At 41.7% G+C, this 24,000-nt stretch overlaps 1 protein-coding gene and 1 pseudogene across 3 annotated transcripts in view; both read right to left on the reverse strand.

The window, feature by feature from the left end:
- The window catches only part of ATRN (attractin), a 172,207-nt gene that overhangs the window by 16,411 nt on the left and 131,796 nt on the right, over window positions 1-24,000 (reverse strand). For 2 of the 3 annotated variants that reach the window (XM_070043803.1, XM_030847508.3), the window contains exon 25: window positions 13,130-13,191. In XM_070043803.1, the coding sequence (XP_069899904.1) occupies window positions 13,130-13,191 (62 nt within the window). Of the gene's footprint in view, window positions 1-8,074; window positions 9,336-13,129; window positions 13,192-24,000 lie in introns of those variants that run through there. The other variant, XM_030847509.2, reaches the window with a different exon arrangement.
- Window positions 22,914-23,280, reverse strand: LOC132593445 (membrane protein BRI3 pseudogene; annotated as a pseudogene).

Genomic DNA, 24,000 nt, shown 5'->3' on the forward strand with positions numbered 1-24,000 from the left:
AAACAACTAAATTCAAGCCAACAACTTTCTTAAAAGTATTAGGAGAAGACGAAGTCCCAGTGGTCTTATAACTGCAAATGATTTCAATGTTCTCTCAAGATTCAATGCCTCTTAAACCAGGCACCGAATGGTTTGAAAAGCTACTGTGACAGCAAAGAGAATGACTGACTTCTGATTAAAAGGACTAATGAGCCTAACAAATAAACCTCTTAGTAACCGCTAAATAATTTTAAAATTGGCATTTTCACTCATTAACTTGTAAAAGGGGCTTGTTACAGAGTACTGTTCCAGGGTGTTACAAGCAGACACAAGGCTTTCCGCCCCTGTAGTTGGGTACTCTCTTGCTGAGCTCTGTGTTTGCAGGATGGGGTTGGCTTCACGAGAGGCAGCTTCAATGCACAGATCGCTGAAGACAGGCCTCCACAGCTGGCTGGTGACAGGTCCTCTAAGGTGCTAGGAGGACTGAGCTTCTGCCCTTTCAGAAACAGAAATTAAGCCTCCCTCAGCCCACCACTTCCCTAAGAGGCACAGAGTGCAGACCCCTCCACTGGGTCCCCTGACAAAAGAGAAGCTCCCCAGGTTATCACTCAGTGGAGAGTCTTCAGTTCCTATCTTGCTGGTCCTCCCGGCTGTCCTGACACTGATGATCCTTCCTCCTTTCTGACAGTTTCTATTTTTCTTTTTATCAGTACTTTATTGAGGCAGGTCCTGTTCTAGGCTCATGGAATACACCAGTGAACAGAACAAAAGACCACTTTTCCCATGGAGTTTACATTTCAGCAGATGGAGGTAAACAGTAAACAAAATAAGTTAGTAAATTATAGAGCATGTCAGAAGGGAGTAAATACTACACAGATAAAAAGATGTTAAGGGTAAAGAGGTTCAGGAGTGACAGTGGCACTCTAAAGCAGAATGGTCAGAGTGGGTGGGCCTTAATTCTTGAGAAGGTGACATCTGAGCTAAGACATAGAGGATGTGTGGGAGGTGGCTTGTGAAGGTCTGCAGAAATGCACCTGGGCAACCAGGGTCAGCCAGTGCAAAGCCTGAGGCAAGGATGTGCCTGGGATTTCTTGAGGCACCTCAGGAGGCCAGTGTTACTGGAGTGGGGGAGGGAAGTTAGGCCAGGGATAAAGACACAGAGGTAAGAAGAGGGCAGATCACGAGGGCCCGAAAGGCATTATAATGGTGTTGGATTTTACTGAGTGAGATGAGCCAGTGCAGGTTTTTGAGCAGAGAAGTGTCATGATTTAATTTATGCTAAGGAGACCATTAAGGTAGCAACGCAGAAATAGAAAGAACAGGAGTCTAGGTGAGAAATGAGGGTGGCCCAAACCAGGATGGTGGTAGCAGGGGTGTGAAAAGCACTTTGGAATCTGGACATGACTTGAAGGTCAAGGCAATAAATAGGATTTCCTGATGGGCTGGATGTAGGGTATAAAAGAGAGAAGTCAGGGTCTGAGGAACTTGCCATCAAACCTGGACAGGGAAGACTCTGAGGGGAGCAGGTGCGAGACAGCAGAGAGTTTAGTTTTAGACATGTTGAGTTCTGAGACATCTACCTGAAAGCTACTGGGGGCTGGTTACCAGGTCTGGGCTGGAGACAGCATTTGAGAGTCATCAGCATATACATGGTATTTGAAGTAATGAATCTGGATGAGGTCATCAAGGGGATGAATACAAATAGAGAAGAGTGTCTTAGGGGCACCCCAACACTGAGAAGTTGGGGAGAATAGGAAGAAGCAGTAAGGGAGTCTGAGAAGAGTAACCTTCTTTAGTCTTTCATGGTTTCCATGCATAATCCTGCTTTTTCCCCCCCATCAGCTTGCTTTCTGGTACTTTTATTCTAATAGATAGATAAACACATGGTGGCAGCAAATCCACATGGAAGAACATGAAACACATGAGTTGGTCAGGATGCTGCTGATGCAGCTGAATACAGGGCTGGCCTCAGAGGCAAGGAGTCTGGTGTCACTCAGGGGCCTCTCTTGGACTACCCTCAACACAGAACTGTGAAACAGTGCAGCTCAGAAGGTCTGTGCCCCTTATCCTTGAGGGGCTTCTGTCTTCAACGCAGACCTGTTAGAAACACCAACAACCCAGTTTCTTCCGCCTGTTCCAGTTTTTCTGAGAGACATAAACAGCATACCGACACACAATGATTGTTCCTCAAAGCTGACATGTGCATGATTTCTCCAAGGGTAACACAACAATGAAGAATTTACTAGTTATTTCAAAAAAGGTGGCACTTGCTGATACCCCTCCCTTCTTTTTTTTCCTACCACTAATCTGGGGACAGGTGGGGCTGTGACTCTGTTCATCTTACTGCAGTTCCTCTTATCAATTGTTTTCTATAGTTTTTAATACAGATGTAATTTTTTAAAAAATCATGGAAATTTTCAAACATACACAAAAGAAGAGAGAGACTGATCCAGTGAATCTCTATGTGTTCATTACTCAGCCTTGCAATTATTAACATTTTCCTATGGCATTCAAAGATCATTCTTAAAGAAGTGTATTTCTCTCTTTCAACACAGGGACACTGGCCCCAGGCTAAGGGTCTTTCACTTCTTTTCAGCTCTGTACCCAGGAAAAAACAAGAATCCTTTGTCCTTTTTTGTCCTAAACCTGTCCCTGCTTATCAGAGGCTTACACTTTCCTGAGACTATGCTCAGAAATCCATGTCTTGACTCTAGGTCTTTCTTTCCATCTTTTGTATCAATATATATCTTTGAAAACTCACAATATTTTCTGAGAGCTCTGTGTTTGGGGATGTTTTTCACCAGCTTAACTGTAATTGTGTAAGTAGAATGATACTTTTGAGAGTGTACTGAACTTTGCTTTTCCTGTCCTTGCAAGTCTAGCCTTTCTAAAACTACATATTCGGGACTTCCCTGGTGGCCCAGTGGTTAAGAATCTGCCTTCCAATGCGGGGGACGTGGGTCCGATCCCTGGTCGGGGAACTAAGATCCCACATGTCGCGAGGCAACTAAGCCCACGCACTGCAACAACTGAGCCCGTGCCACAACTAGAGAGCTCGCATACTGCAACTAAGACCCAACTAAGCCAAAAATAAAAATAAATAAAATAAAAACAAAAAAACTACATATTCACTTCTTGGCCTGGCCTTGACCTCCCAACCAATCTAAAACAGAGACACTGCTGCTTCTTCCCAAGTTCCTGTGATGTGCACTTCACCATTCTGGTTTGAATTAGATCCAGAGTGGTAGTACCCCATATCACTTCCATCTTCTGGAAAATGAAATGATCAACAAGACATGGATGTGTCAAAATGTCTGCTGTCAATCTGGCAAGGACCTAAGCAGAAGTTCAGATAATTAAAAGTTTTACAAAAACATACCTTGCCAATATCAGGAATTCCCATTACAGTCCCTCCTATTGGTCAGTGCCTCCTACTGGACATCCCCTGCTTCTCCTTTTTATTCTCACCCAAATGCTATCTTCTAAGGCACCTCTAACTCCAGTGACACAGATGTTCAGAGTGTTAGTCTGTCTCTCCCTCTTCTACTAATAATCATTATCCTGACCACACTACCACATCACTTTCAGATACAAAGCTCTTTCACACGCATCACCTCATTTGATTTTCAGAGAAAGCAAGCAAATGGGTCTTATTATTTCCCCCTTTATACACACAAGGCTCCTACTGGAGTCTGGGAGAGCATCTCAATTAAGACACAAAGAGGGCTTAATGGATTTATCTGGATCTAGAGATTACTCTTCACTGTGCCCAAGTCTGGGAGTCCTTTTCTAACTTATCTCACACTGATATTTTCTGATTTGAATCACTGAGCTATCCCCTTCTACCCCCACCCCAACTCTAATTCTCTCTTCTGTATTCTATGAGCTATTCTTCAGAGTGCTTAGAATTATCTGTATACCCTTCCTTCTCTCATGTTTCATGTATATCCTTTTGGACCTGGTTAACTTGCTCTGGGAAAATATTTTCTTCCTCATGCTCATGAAAAGGACTCCATTCTCAGCTAAAAGCTCATCATTTCTACTTCCCAAACAAAATCCAGAAAAACCAAAGTTCTGCAGTCTTTTTTTTTTTTTAATATTTAGCAAAAGTCCTTTATTTTATTGTCTTTGAATTCAATGGAAGCTTAGTGGAAATTAAATTAAGTTTAATTTTTTAAAATTAATTTTTATTGGAGTTTAGTTGCTTTACAATGTTGTGTTAGTTTCTATTGTACAGCAAAGTGAATCAGCTATGCGTATACATATATCCCCTCTTTTTTGTATTTCCTTCCCATTTAGATCACCACAGAGCACTGAGTAGAGTTCCCTGAGCTATACAGTAGGTTCTCATTAGATACCAAAGTTCTGCATTCTTTTCCAAAGGTTCCCACATTCAAAAAAAGGGAGAAGTGATGAGAACACCATCTGTCCTTGTTTTCTACACAAGATTCTGTGGTCCCTGATCGATTCTGATGGTGTCATTCAGTCTTCCACCAATCAGCTGAGGTGACTAATCCTCACTGGGTTGGTACTTGGCAGCTGAGTCACGTCAGTCTGTACACATGGTCCAAGAACATAACACACCTGCTAATCGGAGCTACTGAGTTAGCATACGGCCTCCGCATTCCTATCAGCAGCACCACGAGCTTTTTTCCCCTCAGAGAGGTTGGTGTCTATGGTCCCTCATGGCTCTGCGCTTCTCCTGAAGGTCTGCTTTACTTTTCACATATATTGGAGCATGACTCTGTGCTAGATGCTGAAAGTGTGTGTGTATACAGGGGTGAACAAAAGAGACACTGTACCTGCTCTCCCAAAGCTTAGAGTCTCACTGTGGACACATAGTACGCAAGTACAGAACTGTGATAAGTACCGTGATGAAAAATAATACAGTTCCCTGGGAGGGTAGAACAAAGGGCGAGAATTTAGTTTGGGGGTTCATTGATGGAATCTTGGAGGAAGTGACACTGTGCCGAAATTTGAAGGATGAGTGTGGTATAGTAAGAAATATACATATGGTCTTTGTCCCAAGTTCCTGGCACAGGGCTCCTAAAACCCTTGAAATCTCCTATGTGATAGGAGCATCCTCTCCCCTCTTTTTTACACAACTGTTCATAATGGCTTTATTTGTAACAGGCAAAAACTGGAAATAACCTAAATGTCTATCAGGAGGTGAGCAGATAAATTGTGGTTTATCTTTACAGAGAATATTACTCAGCCTTAAAAAGGAAGAAACTATCTTTTAATTTTGATTTAAAAAATCTTTAAAATGTATCTTTACCAGTTTTCTACACAAAGTAATTTATATAATACAGAAGGGTATAAAAAAACGACAGTGGCTTTGAGTCTGAATTAACTTTTTTTTTTGTTTTTTTTTTTTTGCAGTACGCGGGCCTCTCACTGTTGTGGCCTCTCCCGTTGCGGAGCACAGGCTCCGGACGCGCAGGCTCAGCGGCCGTGGCTCACGGGCCCAGCCGCTCCACGGCATGTGGGATCTTCCCGGGACCGGGGCACGAACCCACGTCCCCTGCATCGGCAGGCAGACTCTCAACCACTGCGCCACCAGGGAAGCCCTGAATTAACTATTTTTTATAACACGTTTATGGAGATGTAATTCAGGAGTGTCTTTTCTCCCCTCATGGGAGGGAAGGACCTAAATAGCTTCTGGACGGGGCTGACCACCAGAAAAACGAATTATGTGATTAAAGGGTTAGACCATTCAGCCCCCCAGCACACCTCCCCTCCACAGGAGGGTAGAGGGACTGGAGATTGAGTTCAATCACCAATGACCAGTGATTTCACCAATCATGCCTACTCAATGAAACCTTGATAAAATGTGGAATGATGAGGTTTGGGGGGCTTTCAGGGTTGGTGAACACATCGATGTGCTGGGAGTGTGTCATGCCCAGAAAGAGCATAGAAGCTCTGTGCTCTCCCTCTTGCCTTCATACCTTGCCCAATGCAACTCTGGGTTGTTGAACAACCACTGGGTTGCTCCTGAGTTGTATTCTTTATAATAAACCTGCAATTTTAAGTATGGTGTTTTCCTGAGTTCTGTGAGGCAACAGCAAACTGTTGAATCTGAGAGGGGTCACAGGAACAACCCAAACTTGTATTTGGCCAGGCAGAAGTATGGGTAGCCTTGGGACCCATTTGTGGTTGACGTCTGAAGTAGGAGCAGTCTTGTTGGACTGAGCCCTTAACCTGTGGGGTGTGCACTGATTTCACGTGGTTAGTGTCAGAACTGAATCGTAGGACAGTCAGTTGATGTCAGAGAATTGGTTTTTGTTTGGAAAAACAAAGCAATGGGTAAAAGTATACAGGTAAAGGGTAAGGAGAAGAGCGTTCCAGAAAGAAGGAAAAGTATGTGCAAATGCCATGAGGTGGGAAGGAGCTTCGTGCTTTCTAAGAAACAGAAGGAGGCTCATGTAATGGGAATGCAGAACAGAGTAGCGTAAGGTGAAAGTGGAGAGGTGAACAGAGGCCAGTTCATGCAGGACCCTGGTTTTTATTTTAGATACAATGCAGAGCCACTAGATATGAGATAAGTGGTTAGATACAAACTAATTCATGGTTTTAAAGGTCTCCTCTGGACCTTTTGTGGGTTGTAAAGGAGCTAAAATCAACTGAAATAGTACTAGCGAGATTGTGATGGTTAGGGCTAGGGTGGGGAGTAGAGGTAGGGCAGGCTGCTAACCGTAACTGCTGGGATGTGGCGACGGAATGCCTTTTGGGTGTGAAAGGGAAAGAAGTGACTTGGAATCAGCAGCATGATTTGCCAATTAGTGATGTGGGGAAGACTGGTGAGGAAGGATCAAAAAGTTCATTTCTGGGCATGTTATGCTGCAGATGGGGATGGCAGACTTCAACCTGAGAACACACAGTAAGGAGATGGCCAGGGTCAAGCTCTGGAAGAATAGCAACAATTATTAGTTGAATAGAAAAGATAGTTCAGCAAGGGAGGCCAAGAAAGAGCAGCTTCAGGGCAGTATGGACTCACAAAAGGCAAGAAGAGTCTCACTGATGGGGTGATCAGTTGACCGATACTGTTGCAAAGCCAAAAAGATAAGAACTAAAGACTAACTTTTGGATTTAGCAATAGAGATGTGCTAGCTGCCCTCAACAACAAAAAAATTAGATGCGGTGTTGGGATGGAAGCCAGATTAGAGAGAGCTAAAAAGTAAAAAAGGGGCTCCATTTTTAGGGTAGTAAAAATACTCTGATATTATGAAAATGGATATGACATTACACATTTGTCCAAACCCCACAGATGTACAACACCACCAAGTGTGAACCCTAAGGTAAACTATGAACTTTGGATGATTATGATGTATCAGTGTAGGTTCATCTTTAGTAAAAAATGTTTAATTCTGGCAAGTGATGTTGATAATGGGGGAGGCTATGCATGTGTGGAGGCAGGGGGTATATGGGAAATCTCTGTACCTTCCTCTCAATTTTGCTGTAAACCTAAAATTGCTTTAAACAAAGAAAGTCTCTTAAAATTAAAAGAAAGGAAGGAAGAAAGGAAGGAAGGAGGGAAGGAGGGAGGGGGAGAGAGAGAAAGAGAGAGTGAGCATATGAGAGAGGGAAAGGAAAGGGGGGAAGGGAGGGAGGGACGGAGGGAGGAAGGGAGAAGGAAGGAAGAAGTCAGTCAGTCAGTCTAGAGTATATGGATACAAGGAGGGAGGGGGTTCTGGAGAACTGCCAGAGTGCTGGGGGGGAGCTGTATTCAGTGTGGCCACACCAGATGGTTTTTTCCCTTCTCCCTGCTTGTGCTGAGCAATGGAAGAGAGCAACTAAGGCAGTGAGCTCTGGTTCTGGGGCTAGAGAGGCCAGGCAGGATGGATACTCTCTTATACATAAGACAGACTAACAATATACCTGACCCAGCAGCACACTCTGCCTCCATACTCCATACTCACTGGAGGCTGTGACAGACGGAAATGGCAACCATACAAAGGTAAACACAGAATCTTCAACATAATCAAAAATCAGACATTTTGAGGAAAACCAGCACTGTGAAAGAGAGGTACCAAACAACAACAACAAACAGCATCTGAGGAGACAATTATTAATAACACAAAATAAGACTTCAAAATAAAATAATAACATTTATTAATCTCACAAAGGAATATGAAAGTAAATTGCATTCATAAAATTGAAACAGGCTACAAGGAACATATATTAGAAATAAAATGCAAATGTTAAAATAAAAAAAACCTAATCAGATGACTCAGTAAAAGAAATGGACCCAACACTAGACTAAATTAATGAGTTGAGGAGCTCACCAAGAATGTAGTGGAAAGGAAAATGAAAAAGAAATGAGAGTTCAGTTAAGAAATATGGAGGACAGATCCAGAGCTGTACTCATTCATCTACTAGAGAAGTCCAGAATGCAAGCAAATAGAATTAAAGGTGAGGAAACAAAGAAATAGAAGACAATGTTGCAAAACTCAAGACTCCAGTCTTCAGACTTTATAAAAGGTCTTCCCCAAGTATCAAATTCTTTCTCAGGTCTTTTCTGAGAGAATGACTCTAGGATATAGTTCTGCATAACAACAACATCCAACAAAGGACAGGACATGGGACACATTCAATGGTGCAAGAAAAAAACCAGTAGAACTTAAAAAAACTGTTCCTATATTATGTAAAATAATTACAGTCTAGAATTTAAATTCCAGATAACCTCTACCCAGGTGGTGGTCACTGGCTGGTGGTGGGGGAATAATTACAGGGCTCTCTCAGAGCCCTAAAGCCGCCTGCTCTTGCAGGAACGGGAATCACGAAGCTGTCAGCTGAAGCCATGCTCACATCCTCTCAGTACTTAATGATCTTCTTTTCCATCTGACCTTCTATGCTTTAGCTTGCATGCTGATGGATGTAATACTGCCCCAGCCCCTGAATCCACACAACTTTCAGCTAACTCAGGGGTTTTTAATGCCAGCTGAACATAAGAATCACTGGAGAGCCTTTAAAATACCATGATGATAAGGTCCCATACCACACCAATTAAATCAGCATCTCTCGGGGCAGGGCCCAGGCTGCTGCTTCTTTTTTAAGCTTCTCAGGTGAATTCTAAAGTATAGTTAGTGCTGAGAGTCATACAAGAACTGTTTCAGGCTCTCAGAACCCAATTTAAAACTTGTAGGAGAGGCCTCTAATTAGCCCTGTTCATCTTCGCATGTCAAATTACAGGTTCATTTGTATATGGGCTGCCCTTAAGCGCTAGACTGTTAAATAACTGCATTAAAGCATGATTATGTGTATAATAAAAACATGGGTAGGGTGGAGTCCAAGAAGAGGTGGACTATGGGGTGAATGTGCCAGAAGAAGACTTCATAGAGCAGACAGGCTGGGTTCTGAAAGAGTAAGAATATGACAGGTCAGTGGGATCAGGTAAGTACCCGTGAGGCAAATGCAGAGGAGAACTATTTAAGTGGGTCACCCTCCCAAGCCCCGATGCTCACATGGCCAAAAAGGAAGGGGATGACAACTATCTTGGAGGGACTTATAATTTGGTGGAAGTCACAGTGCAAAGATTCAAGCAATATTGAATTTGCAAGAATATAGGAGGATTCATTGGTTCCACTCTGGAGGAACTGTGGAAGATGGTTGGTGTCAGTGAGTGAGCATAATAAAAAAATGTTGGGAGGGGTCAGAAAAGATTTTGAGATTTTAATTTTTCTGTGGTTAACATCAGAGAGGGCAATTTCCTTTTGAAACCTATATTTCTGTGGAAAGACGATACCTCCTTGTGAATGGGAGAAAGTGTAATCACATTTCCAGCATTCCATATTGCTGGCATTGCATCATTTAGGACAGAGCTCCAATGAGCTAAGATGGGCATACTCTGAAAAATAAAACAGAGAGTGAATTCCTGGCCTAGTGGATGGTGTGGCTTTGGAGTTGAGGTAACTAATACCCTTCTTTCATTCACTGACAAGTTTCTGAAGCCTATCCATATGGAAATATAGTAAAGCTATAATTCAAACAGATTCAAGAGAGATAAAGGAACACCTAAAAATAAAAAAAAATAACAATAGATTAAATGCTCATGAAGAAAATATAGGAAAAAACTGACACATCTGCTTGGTGAAAAATACCATAAATGGGGTTAAAAGATGGTCCTAAACTTCATTAAGAAAAAGGTGAAAAGCCCAGTAGAAATATAAGCAAAGGATACAAACAGATAATTCAAAACAAGAACTATAAGGTATAAGAGATTAGTAAACATCACTTATAAATAAATACAAATTAAAACAAGGTACCAATGACACCTGCCTGATTGGCAAAATTAAAAATAATGAAAAATAGTTAATGGTAGTAAGAGAAAGAGGCAGAAATAGTAAGAGAAATTACATTCCTGTTGTAGAAGTGTAAATTCATGCAACTGTTCTGAGGGGCTATTTGATAGTGTTTTTGCATTTTGATATAGCAATTTTAGGATAAAAATTATCTCAGAGGTATCACAGAAAAATGCAAAGACACTGGCAATAAAAATTAAGGACAATCTGGGCTTCCCTGGTGGCACAGTGGTTAAGAATCCGCCTGCCAATGCAGGAGACATGGATTCGAGCCCTGGTCCGGGAAGATCCCACATGCCTTAAATCTGTGGTTTTTTCGATATTGAGCTGCATGAGCTGTTTGTATATTTTGGAGATTAATTCTTTGTCAGTTGCTTCGCTTGCAAATATTTTCTCCCATTCTGAGGGTTGTCTTTTCGTCTTGTTTATGGTTTCCTTTGCTGTGCAAACCTTTTAAGTTTCATTAGGCCCCGTTTGTTTATTTGTTTTTATTTCCATTTCTCTAGGAGATGGCTCAAAAAGGACACTGGGTACTGGTAATACCCTAGGGGGAAAAAAACTCTTGTCCTGGGTAGTGGTTACATGAGTATGTTCAATTTGTGATAATTCACTGAGCTATACATTAATGATTTCTAAGTGTTTCTGTAATTTTATATTATACTTCAATATATTTTTTTTAAAGAGAGAAGACAGATCCCATATAAGGAGTGGTTATTATAATGGCACTAACCTTCTCAATATTAATACTAGAAACAAGAAGAAACAGCAAAATGCTTTCTCAATACTTTTTTTTTTGGCCATGGTGCGCAGCATGCGGAACTTCCTCGAACAGGGCTTGAACCCATGCCCCCTGAACTGGAAGAGTGGAATCTTAACCACTGGCCCATCAGGGAAGTCTGCGCCTTCCAAATTTTAATGGAAGATGTTTCTAACCTAGAATTCTGTATTCGAATTTTCAATCAAATGTGAGGGTAAAATTAAAACATTTCCAGACAGGGAAGGTCATAGAAAAGTTACCTCCACACGTACCTTTTCTCAGAAACTTCCTGCAGAATGTGCCCCAATATAAGGAGGAAATAAACAGGGAGACAAAGACATGGGATCGAGGAGACAGAGACTTTAATATAAGAGGAAGACAAAAGAAATTCCCAAGATGACAGCCTGTTGTGTCGCAGGCCTCAAAAACAACTAGTGCACTTGGGAGCAGCAGGCTAGGGTTCTAGGGCAGAAATCTCCAAGAGAAACTAAAACCAGGAGAGTACTTGCTTGTGTTTGACCATACTGAGAGATTGTTCAGTTCTGTCAGAGTACAGGGGTATATCAGGAGTAGCTACATAGAAAACCAAACAATAAAAATCCCCAAATATGGCAAATATTACATTTAGGATAAGCAAAGAGTGATTCCCCATCCAAAAAATGGGGAAGTATAATTATAGTTCAACTCAGCTGCAAACAGGAGTTTTTATGATTATAACAACATAAATAGGGACTCCTGATTTAGCCAAATATTGTGATGTAACTATACTACATGAGTGGGAGAAAGGGGAAGTTGTATGTCTTTATAGTGTGTGGGGGGGTCCTGGCAGAGGTAACATAAGATAATAAATCCTTCTACAGTAGGACATCAAAAGATAACTGAATTGAAAAACCAAGAAAGAGTGTAAGCCACTGACATGGATGCCTCTAAAGGTTGAACATACTCAAAATCCATTAGGCAGAGCAAAACGTTAGGAAATTATGTTAATTAGGGTAAAACCTAGTGGGATTTGTCAGAAGATTGGGCAAAGAGTGGGTAAATTGAATAAGTTTACCCTATCTGTTCCAGCCATGAAAGAAAGTTATATTGTACCCAACTGCATAATTCCTTGTCTAATGTTGAAAATACTTTATGGTAATAATGACTGTGATATTAAGTGGTGAAACAGAAAGGAATGCAATGCTTTAGATTAAAAAAAAATCAGCATTGGATTTTGAAATATATTGAATATCCATTTTTGCATTTATCTAAATTAAATAAGTTTTCTCCTTTGGAAAAAAAAAGTATAAGCATGGAGAAGTAAAAAACAATTAAAATAATTTAAATGTGGACAATGAAGATGGGAAGGTGTGGGGCAGGATGCTGTCACTTTCTCTTTGCACTGTAGCACTTTTTCAATTATGTGTAATAGTATTTTCTTAAAAATAAAATTAAACTGAAAAAAACCCTATAAAAACAAAAGAACCTCAGGGCCTAACAAATCACTTTTAGCTTTAAAACTCTAGATAATGATCTGAAACATCTTGTGAACAAGAAGAAGCATATATGTAGCACACACCAGTAATCATTATTATTTTTTTTGCGGTACGCGGGCCTCTCACTGTTGTGGCCTCTCCCGTTGCGGAGCACAGGCTCCAGACGCGCAGGCTCAGCAGCCACGGCTCACGGGACTAGCCGCTCCGCGGCATGTGGGATCTTCCCGGACCGGGGCATGAACCCGTGTCCCCTGCATCGGCAGGCGGACTCTCAACCACTGTGCCACCAGGGAAGCCCCAGTAATCATTATTAATTACATGTTATTTCAACCCCAAATCCTCCCCATATGAAGAGCTAAACTACCTACATTTAGTATAGGGTACATGAAAAGCTGCCTCAAAAAGCCAGAACATACAAACCAAATGTCTTCATTTTATCAGATTAGATTGAATTCACAGTATTGTAACTGACATGTAACTTTTCAGGAATACATATAAAGTTAGTTTGATCAGTTGTGCAAACATAGGATTATTCATTTATCTTTTATGGGTTGATAATTAATGAAATTAAGTGCCTGAATCAAAAGAACAGATACAGTTTGTATAAGTGAAATTACCTGAAGAAGGTCACGAAGAACTGTACCAGGTCCATAAAATTGCTGTGCTGGGAGAAGGCAATCTGTAACAGAAAAACACGTAGAGTGATTGGGTTATAAGAGAGCACCATTAACTCAGCCTTCTCGCTGAAGCAGAAAGACGTTAACATTTCAAGAAGAGATTAATGAAATTTTTCACTTGAGGAAAAGCACCTTATCCCTTTAGTTTTTCTTGCTTAATTGCCACACAAAAGTGATATTCTGAGACTCAACACAAACCCCTACAGTCCCCCTGCTCTTGACAGCAGATCTCAGTTTTTAATCTGACCTCGAAGACTTCTCAGACTCCTGCTAATGACCCCAATGACAAGCAAGTCAGGTTACTTCCTACCTCCTTGTGCCCTTTTCAAGACAAAATACTCTCCTTGTTTGCTTCAAATTCCAATTCTTGGATCTACCGTCAGGTGGGCAGCTTCCTTTTATGCCGTTCATCCCTTTGTCACTTAATGTACTCACTTCAAGATAACATCCTTTTTAAAAAAAAACCTTATCCCAAGCTTCACTACACTGAATATCATCTGACAATCAATATAACACCAATTTGAACTTAAATAATTTTATACCAAGAATATTATAAAATTCCTAATGTAGTTCATCAAATCTAAGACACCACTAAAACAGGCATTATTTTGTGTACTATTAAGAAAACACTGCCAGTTACACTATGACACATTGCTTTTAAAATCACTAAGATGTATCATGATTTCAGAGATATTAGAGCATGAAAAAATGTACACCTTAGAATTTATTATTAAGTATGATAATTGTGTCCTTACTACCCTATGACACACATGGTACTAGCCAGATGTTATGGTGTGTTCTCTGCTTATTTTTAAGGGACCACAGCTCTCCTTGGAGAGATAATGGTACTATAAATGAAACAATTATTGAATAAGATGGTAATTATTGAAATGAAGGCAGTAAGTATGACAACAGTCACATAAGTAAATGATTAGCGTCTTCTTTTCCTAATCCCACCCTACCTGCCCCCCCCACAACCTGCTCCTGTCAACTCCCATCCTACAGCAATACAAGGAAAGTGCTACAGCCTAGGCCCCAGCACAGTAACAATCCAGTGCTTTGCACTTCTTTTATAGTCAGACTCAACAGAGGCAGAAGAGAGAAGCTTCCACTGCTTTTCTTTTGAATGCTCTTATTTTCTTTTTGACATTTAAATAAAGGTCCAATATTATCTTTTCAGGCCATAGAATATTATGGGGCATAGAATCTAAAGTTTTTGTATCCTCCCTCTAGCCACCATTTATAATCAGAAATACAAAGATACATAGATTTGATATCATAGACAAGGAGAAACCATATTCTTTGCTTTCCTTCATTTATTACAGTAATCATCCTAAATAAGAAGGCTCCTTGAGAGAAGGAAAACTGCAGAATATAGCTACAGTCCTCTCATAAAGGTTTTTAATAAAACTGGGGAAAAACAATTATATAAACGAGGTTACTCAGTCTTGAGGAAAGAAGAATCCAGGTTACAAGACATAAAGAAGGAGAAGGAAACAGATTTTAGTGCATCCAATTCTGTTTAGATTTTAAACTTTTAAAACATTAGTATGGGAGGAATCGGGAAGATGGCGGAAGAGTAAGACGCGGAGATCACCTTCCTCCCCACAGATACACCAGAAATACATCTACACGTGGAACAACTCCTACAGAACACCTACTGAACGCGGGCAGAAGACCTCAGACCTCCCAAAAGGCAAGAAACTCCCCACGTACCTGGGTAGGGCAAAAGAAAAAAGAATAAACAGAGACAAAAGAATAGGGACGCGACCTGCACCAGTGTGAGGGAGTTGTGAAGGAGGAAAGGTTTCCACACACCAGGAAGCCCCTTTGCGGGCGGAGACTGCGGGTGGTGGAGGGGGAAGCTTCGGAGCCGAGGAGAAGAGCACAGCAACAGGGTTGCGCAAGGCAAAGCGGAGAGATTCCCAAACAGAGGATCGGTGCCGACCGGCACTCACTAGCCCAAGAGGCTTGTCTGCTCACCGGCTGGGGCGGGCGGGGACTGGGAGCTGAGGCTCCGGCTTCGGTCGGAGCTCAGGGAGAGGACTGGGGTTGGTGGCAGGAACACAGCCTGCAGGGGGTTAGTGCACCACTGGCTAGCCGGGAGGGAGTCGGGAAAAAGTCTGAACCTGCCGAAAAGGCAAGAAACTTTTTCTTCCCTCTTTGTTTCCTAGAGCGTGAGGAGAGGGGATTAAGAGCGCTGCTTAAAGGAGCTCCAGAGACGGGTGCGAGCTGCAGCTAACAGCGCGGACCCCAGAGACGGGTATGAGACGCTAAGGCCGCGGCTGCCGCCACCAAGAAGCCTGTGTGCGAGCACAGGTCACTATCCACACCTCCCTTCCGGGGAGCCTGTGCAGCCCGCCACTGCTAGGGTCCCGGGATTCAGGGACAACTTCCCCGGGAGAACAAACGGCGCGCCTCCGGATGGTGCAACGTCCCGTCGGCCTCTGCCGACACAGGCTCGCCCCGCATCCACACCCCTCCCTCCCCCAGCCTGAGTGAGCCAGAGTCCCCGAATCAGCTGCTCCTTTAATCCCGTCGTGTCTGAGCAAAGAACAGATGCCCTCCGGGGACCTACACGCAGAGGCGGGGCCAAATCCAAAGCTGAGCCCCCGGAGCTGTGCGAACAAAGAAGAGAAAGGGAAATCTCTCCCAGCAGCCTCAGAAAGCAGCGGATTAAACCTCCACAATCAACTTGATGTACCCTGCATTTGTGGAATACATGAATAGACAACGAATCATCCCAAATTGAGGAGGTGGACTTTGAGAGCAAGATTTATTATTGTTTTCCCCTTTTCCTCTTTTTGTGAGTGTGTATGTGTATGCTTCTGTGGGAGATTTTGTATAGCTTTGCTTTCACCATTTGTCCTAGGGGTCTATCCGTCCGTTTTTTTCTTTTTTAAAAAATTTTTTCTTAATAATTATTTTTTATTTTAATAACTTTTTTATTTTATCTTATTTTATCCTCTTTCTTTTCCCTCCCCCCCCCCCCCCTCCCTCCCTCCCTTCCTTCCTTCTTTTTCTCCCTTTTATTCTGAGCCGAGTGGATAAAAGGCTCTTGGTGCTGCAGCCAGGAGTCAGTGCTGTGCCTCTGAGGTGGGAGAACTGGTCCACAAGAGACCTCCCAGCTCCACATAATATCAAACGGTGAAAATCTTCCAGAGATCTCCATCTCAACACCAACACCCAGCTTCACTCAAGGAGCAGCAAACTACAGTGCTGGACACCCTATGCCAAACAACTAGCAAGACAGGAACACAAGCCCACCCATTAGCAGAGAGGCTGCCTAAAATCATAATCAGTCCACAGACACCCCCAAAACACACCACCAGACGTGGACCTGCCCACCAGAAAGACAAGATCCAGCCTCATCCACCAGAACACAGGCACTAGTCACCTCCACCAGGAAGCCTACACAACTCACTGAACCAACCTTAGCCACTGGGGACAGACACCAAAAACAACGGGAACTACGAACCTGCAGCCTGCAAAAAGGAGACCCCAAACACAGTAAGATAAGCAAAATGAGAAGACAGAAAAACACACAGCAGATAAAGGAACAAGAAAAAACCCCACCAGACCTAACAAATGAAGAGGAAATAGGCAGTCTACCTGAAAAAGAATTTAGAATAATGATAGTAAAGATGATCCAAAATCTTGAAATAGAATGGAGAAAATTCAAGAAACATTTAACAAGGACCTAGAAGAACTAAAGATGAAACAAGCAATGATGAACAACACAATAAATGAAATTAAAAATACTCTAGAAGGGATCAATAGCAGAATAACTGAGGCAGAAGAACGGATAAGTGACCTGGAAGATAAAATAGTGGAAATAACTACTGCAGAGCAGAATAAAGAAAAAAGAATGAAAAGAACTGAGGACAGTCTCAGAGACCTCTGGGACAACATTAAATGCAACAACATTCGAATTATAGGGGTTCCCGAAGAAGAGAAAAAGAAAGGGACTGAGGAAATATTTGAAGAGATTATAGTTGAAAACTTCCCTAATATGGGAAAGGAAAAAGTTAATCAAGTCCAGGAAGCACAGAGAGTCCCATACAGGATAAATCCAAGGAGAAACACGCCAAGACACATACTAATCAAACTTGCAAAAATTAAATACAAAGAAAACATATTAAAAGCAGCAAGGGAAAAACAACAAATAACACACAAGGGAATCCCCATAAGGTTAACAGCTGATCTTTCAGCAGAAACTCTGCAAGCCAGAAGGGACTGTCAGGACATATTCAAAGAGATGAAGGAGAAAAACCTACAACCAAGATTACTCTACCCAGCAAGGATCTCATTCAGATTTGATGGAGAAATTAAAACCTTCACAGACAAGCAAAAGCTGAGACAGTTCAGCACCACCAAACCAGCTTTACAACAAATGCTAAAGGATCTTCTCTAGGCAAGAAACACAAGAGAAGGGAAAGACCTACAATAACAAACCCAAAACAATTAAGAAAATGGGAATAGGAACATACATATCAATAATTATCTTACATGTAAATGGATTAAATGCTCCCACCAAAAGACACAGACTGGCTGAATGGATACAAAAACAAGACCCATATATATGCTGTCTACAAGAGACCCACTTCAGACCTAGAGACACATACAGACTGAAAGTGAGGGCATGGAAAAAGATATTCCATGCAAATGGAAACCAGAAGAAAGCTGGAGTAGCAGTTCTCATATCAGACAAAATAGACTTTAAAATAAAGACTATTACAAGAGACAAAGAAGGCCACTACATAATGATCAAGGGATCGATCCAAGGAGAAGATATAACAATTGTAAATATTTATGCACTCAACACAGGAGCACCTCAATACATAAGGCAAATACTAACAGCCATAAAAGGGGAAATCGACAGTAATACATTCATAGTAGGGGACTTTAACACCCCACTTTCACCAATGGGCAGATCATCCAAAATGAAAATAAATAAGGAAACACAAGTTTTAAATGATACATTAAACAAGGTGGACTTAATTGATATTTATAGGGCATTCCATCCAAAAACAACAGAATACACTTTCTTCTCAAGTGCTCATGGAACATTCTCCAGGATAGATCATATCTTGGGTCACAAGTCAAGCCGTGGTAAATTTAAGAAAATTGAAATTGTATCAAGTATCTTTTCCAACTACAACGCTATGAGACTAGATACCAATTACAGGAAGAGATCTGTAAAAAATACAAACACATGGAGCCTAAACAATACACTACTTAATAACGAAGTGATCAATGAAGAAATCAAAGAGGAAATCAAAAAATACCTAGAAACAAATGACAATGGAGACATGACGACCCAAAACCTATGGGATGCAGCAAAAGCAGTTCTAAGAGGGAAGTTTATAGCAATACAATCCTACCTTAAGAAACAGGAAACATCTCTAATAAACAAACTAAACTTGCACCTAAAGCAATTAGAGAAAGAAGAAGAAAAACCCCCCAAAGTTAGCAGAAGGAAAGAAATCATAAAGATCAGATCAGAAATAAATGAAGAAGAAATGAAGGAAATGATAGCAAAGATCAATAAAACTAAAAGCTGGTTCTTTGAGAAGATAAACAAAATTGATAAACCATTAGCGAGACTCATCAAGAAAAAAGGGAGAAGACTCAAATCAACAGAATTAGAAATGAAAAAGGAGAAGTAACAACTGACACTGCAGAAATAAAAAAAGATCATGAGAGATTACTACAAGCAACTCTATGCCAACAAAATGGACAACCTGGAAGAAATGGACAAATTCTTAGAAATGCACAACCTGCCAAGACTGAATTAGGAAGAAATAGAAAATATGAACAGACCAATCACAAGCACTGGAATTGAAACTGTGATTAAAAATCTTCCAACAAACAAAAGCCCAGGACCAGATGGCTTCACAGGCGAATTCTATCAAACATTTAGAGAAGAGCTAACACCTATCCTTCTCAAACTCTTCCAAAATATAGCAGAGGGAGGAACACTCCCAAACTCATTCTACAAGGCCACCATCACCTTGACACCAAAACCAGACAAGGATGTCACAAAGAAAGAAAACTATAGGCCAATATCACTGATGAACATAGATGCAAAAATCCTCAACAAAATATTAGCAAACAGAATCCAACAGCCCATTAAAAGGATCATACACCATGATCAAGTGGGGTTTATTCCAGGAATGCAAGCATTCTTCAATATACGCAAATCAATCAACACCATATCAACAAATTGAAGGAGAAAAACCATATGATCACCTCAATAGATGCAGAGAACACTTTCGACAAAATTCAACACCCATTTATGATAAAAAACCCTGCAGAAAGTAGGCATAGAGGAACTTTCCTCAATATAATAAAGGCCATATATGACAAACCCACAGCCAACATTGTCCTCAATGGTGAAAAACTGAAAGCATTTCCACTAAGATCAGGAACAAGACAAGGCTGTCCACTCTCACCACTCTTATTCAACATAGTTTTGGAAATTTTAGCCACAGCAATCAGAGAAGAAAAGGAAATAAAAGGAATCCAAATCAGAAAAGAAGAAGTAAACCTGTCACTGTCTGCAGATAACATGATACTATACACAGAGAATCCTAAAGATGCTACTAGAAAACTACTAGAGCTAATCAATGAATTTGGTAAAGTAGCAGGATACAAAATTAATGCACAGAAATCTCTGGCATTCCTATATACCAATGATGAAAAATCTGAAAGTGAAATCAAGAAAACACTACCATTTACCACTGCAACAAAAAGAATAAAATATCTAGGAATAAACCTACCTAAGGAGACAAAAGACCTGTATGCAGAAAATTATAAGACACTGATGAAAGAAATTAAAGATGATACAAATAGATGGAGAAATATACCATGTTCTTGGATTGGAAGAATCAACATTGTGAAAATGACTCTACTACCCAAAGCAGTCTACAGATTCAATGCAATCCCTTTCGAACTACCAGTGGCATTTTTCACAGAACTAGAACAAAAAATTTCACAATCTGTATGGAAACACAAAAGACCCCGAATAGCCAAAGCAATCTTGAGAAAAACGGAGCTGGAGGAATCAGGCTCCCTGGCTTCAGAGTATACTACAAAGCTACAGTAATCAAGACAGTATGGTACTGGCACAAAAACAGAAATACAGATCAATGGAACAGGACAGAAAGCCCAGAGATAAACCCACGCACATATGGTCACCTTATCTTTGATAAAGGAGGCAGGAATGTACAGTGGAGAAAGGACAGCCTCTTCAATAAGTGGTGCTGGGAAAACTGGATAGGTACATGTAAAAGTATGAGATTAGATCACTCCCTAACACCGTACACAAAAATAAGCTCAAAATGGATTAAAGACCTAAATGTAAGGCCAGAAACTATCAAACTCTTAGAGGAAAATATAGGCAGAACACTCTATGACATAAATCACAGCAAGATCCTTTTTGACTCACCTCCCAGAGAAATGGAAATAAAAACAAAAATAAACAAATGGGACCTAATGAAACTTCAGAGCTTTTGCACAGCAAAGGAAACCATAAACAAGACCAAAAGACAATCCTCAGAATGGAAGAAAATGTTTGCGAATGAAGCAACTGACAAAGGATTAATCTCCAAAACTTACAAGCAGCTCATGCAGCTCAATAACAAAAAAAACAAACAACCCAATCCAAAAATGGGCAGAAGACATTAATCGACATTTCTCCAAAGAAGATATACAGACTGCCAACAAACACATGAAAGAATGCTCAACATCATTAATCACTAGAGAAATGCAAATCAAACATATAATGAGATATCATCTCACACCAGTCAGAATGGCCATCATCAAAATATCTAGAAACAGTAAATGCTGGAGAGGGTGTGGAGAAAAGGGAACCCTCTTGCACTGTTGGTGGGAATGTAAATTGATACAGCCACTGTGGAGAACAGTATGGATGTTTCTTAAAAAACTACAAATCGAACTACCATATGACCCAGCAATCCCACTACTGGGCATATACCCTGAGAAAACCATAATTCAAAAAGAGTCCTGTACCAAAATATTCATTGCACCTCTATTTACAATAGCCAGGAGATGGAAACAACCTAAGTGTCCATCGTCGGATGAATGGATAAAAAAGATGTGGCACATATATACAATGTTATATTACTCAGCCATAAAAAGCAACGAAACTGAGTTATTTGTAGTGAGGTGGATGGACCTAGAGTCTGTCATACAGAGTGAAGTAAGTCAGAAAGAGAAAGACAAATACCGTATGCTAACACATATATATGGAATCTAAGAAAAAAAAATGTCATGAAGAACCTAGGGGTAAGACAGGAATAAAGACACAGACCAACTAGAGAATGGACTTGAGGATATGGGGAGGGGGAAGGGTAAGCTGTGACAAAGTGAGAGAGTGGCATGGACATATATACACTACCAAACGTAAAATAGACAGCTAGTGGGAAGCAGCAGCATAGCACAGGGAGATCAGCTCAGTGCACTGTGACCACCTAGAGGGGTGGGATAGGGAGGGTGGGAGGGAGGGAGATGCAAGAGGGAAGAGATGTGGGAACATATGTATATGTTTAACTGATTCACTTTGTTATAAAGCAGAAACTAGCACACCATTGTAAAGCAATTATACTCCAATAAAGATGTAAAAAAAAAAAATTAAAAACAAAACATTAGTATGTCTTCAGTGTTTTAACGAAATCCACGAGGTGATTTTATACTGACTGTAGGGTGCCAAAAAAATTTGGATGCTAATTGCACCTTCTGGAGACCCATCCGGTGTCTGTGTGCCCTGTGCCACGTAACACTCCTAAGGGCATATGGGATCCCAACCATTAGCCTGATTTCTTGCTAAAGTAGAGCCACACCACATTCACGTCCAAGTTAAAATCATAAAGAACCTATATAGGGCTTCCCTGGTGTCGCAGTGGTTAAGAATCTGCCTGCCAATGCAGGGGACACGGGTTCAAGCTCTGGTCCAGGAAGATCCCATGTGTCGCGGAGCAGCTAAGCCCATGAGCCACAATTACTGAGCCTGCGCTCTAGAGCCCATGAGCCACAACTACTGAGCCCGTGTTCCACAACTACTGAAGCCTAGAGCCCATGCTCTGCAATGAGAAGCCACCGCAATGAGAAGCTCCCGCTCGCCGCTGCTAGAGAAGGCCCGTGTGCAGCAATGAAGACTCAACGCAGCCAAAAAATAAGATATAAATAAATAAATAAATGTATTAAAAAAGAACCTATATAAACTTGCTAACAGTGTGGCTGGTCCCCAAGACTCACATTACTCTAAAAGTGTTTTTCTTTTGTTGAATGTTTCTCATGTAAGTCTCCAAAGTTAGAAGGTTTCAAAGAGAAGCAAAGGTTCTTTTTTCTTCCTTCAGAAAATGTCTGGAGTTTATATTAGCTATACAATTTTACAGAGCAAGAGCAGTAGTTACAAGCTCTTTTCAAATCAAATCCCTGTCTTGGAGTATTTCTGCCAACATTTCTTTTCTACCCTCCCAGTGGAGAACACCCCTCTGCTACTGTGAAACTCCGACTGACGGTGACAAATGATCACTCAGTACCATTCGATGAAAAGGTGGCCCTGGAATTCTTCTGGTTCCCTGTTTGGTTCTTGCTACCTTACACAGGATGGGAAGCCTTGCCTTACGTCCTGGGCACTGGGGTGAGTGTAATTAGGAAAATATAACTGGGTGTGGGAAAGCCAGGTGTGTTGTTTCCTTTAAATAAAGTTTGCTCCACAGATGGGGCATCTTTGCTTCCTCAAGGCAAAACAGCAGATGAACCCAAAGGGGATCAAAACGATGGACAAGAAGATGCCCAGGAAGGTGAAGGAGTCCTCCAGAACCCCGAGCCTGCAGACAGGGCAGCCTCCAACGACAACGATGGAAGTGGCAGGGTGCCGGGTGACATTCCGACTGTGGATGTTGCAGACCCTGGGGTGGTGGATGGGTAGCCCTGTGAGGAGGTAGGGGTAGGGCGGTGGCTGGGAGGGCGCCGTAGTGGTGTGGGCTACGCACAGAGTAGCCCTGGCCACCCTACAGGTTGTAGGCGGGAGGCTGCTCCTGCAGCAGGGGCTTGTGGTTCATGGCGGGCAGCGCCCACTGCGCCCAGCCTGGTTCCCGCTAGCGCCTCCGCTCCCTTTCGGACTCGGCTCCAGCTCGGACTCACGGGGACTCCCAGACGCCCGGCAGCGGATCTTCCCCAGGGGTGGGTGTGGGGTGAGGAAGTGGGCGTAGAGGAAGATGGCCTGGCCCAAACCTCAAAACCAGGAAATGGAAGGAAATGAAGGAAATGGAGAGGATGTTTTAGAGTTTTGAAAGTACAGAGAAATAAGGAGTAACTGCACGGTAGGCCTTGGTGAGGCTCTGAAGCACCAGCGATTATTCTGCACCCAAGCCTGTCACATATGGGAGTGAGGACAGCTGCCTTCAAACCTCATGGCCATGGGCCAGGGCACCAGGAGTAGCAGTCAGTGAATGAAAATCTCTGGACTCAGAGATTTCTGCATGTCTCTGAGGGAAGGGGACGGGCTCTGTGGATACAGGCTGAAAATGAATTTCATCAACTATGTTGGGTATAGGCTGAGCCCAAGCTTACTGTAAAAATAAGTGAATATGACACTTATCATGCTCAACTGCCACAAAACAATTTTTTTAACACTGGTGTTTTGCATCTATACGTACAATCCACAAAGCAGTTACAAATGAATGAATGAATGAATAGGGAAAGATCACTGTTTAATATAGAAGGTTTGAAAAAGGAGAACCTCTAATTTACCTTTATCTTCTCCACCAAGAACTATCTTC

Source organism: Globicephala melas, chromosome 15 (assembly GCF_963455315.2).
Source record: "Globicephala melas chromosome 15, mGloMel1.2, whole genome shotgun sequence".
NCBI classification, from domain to species: domain Eukaryota; kingdom Metazoa; phylum Chordata; class Mammalia; order Artiodactyla; family Delphinidae; genus Globicephala; species Globicephala melas.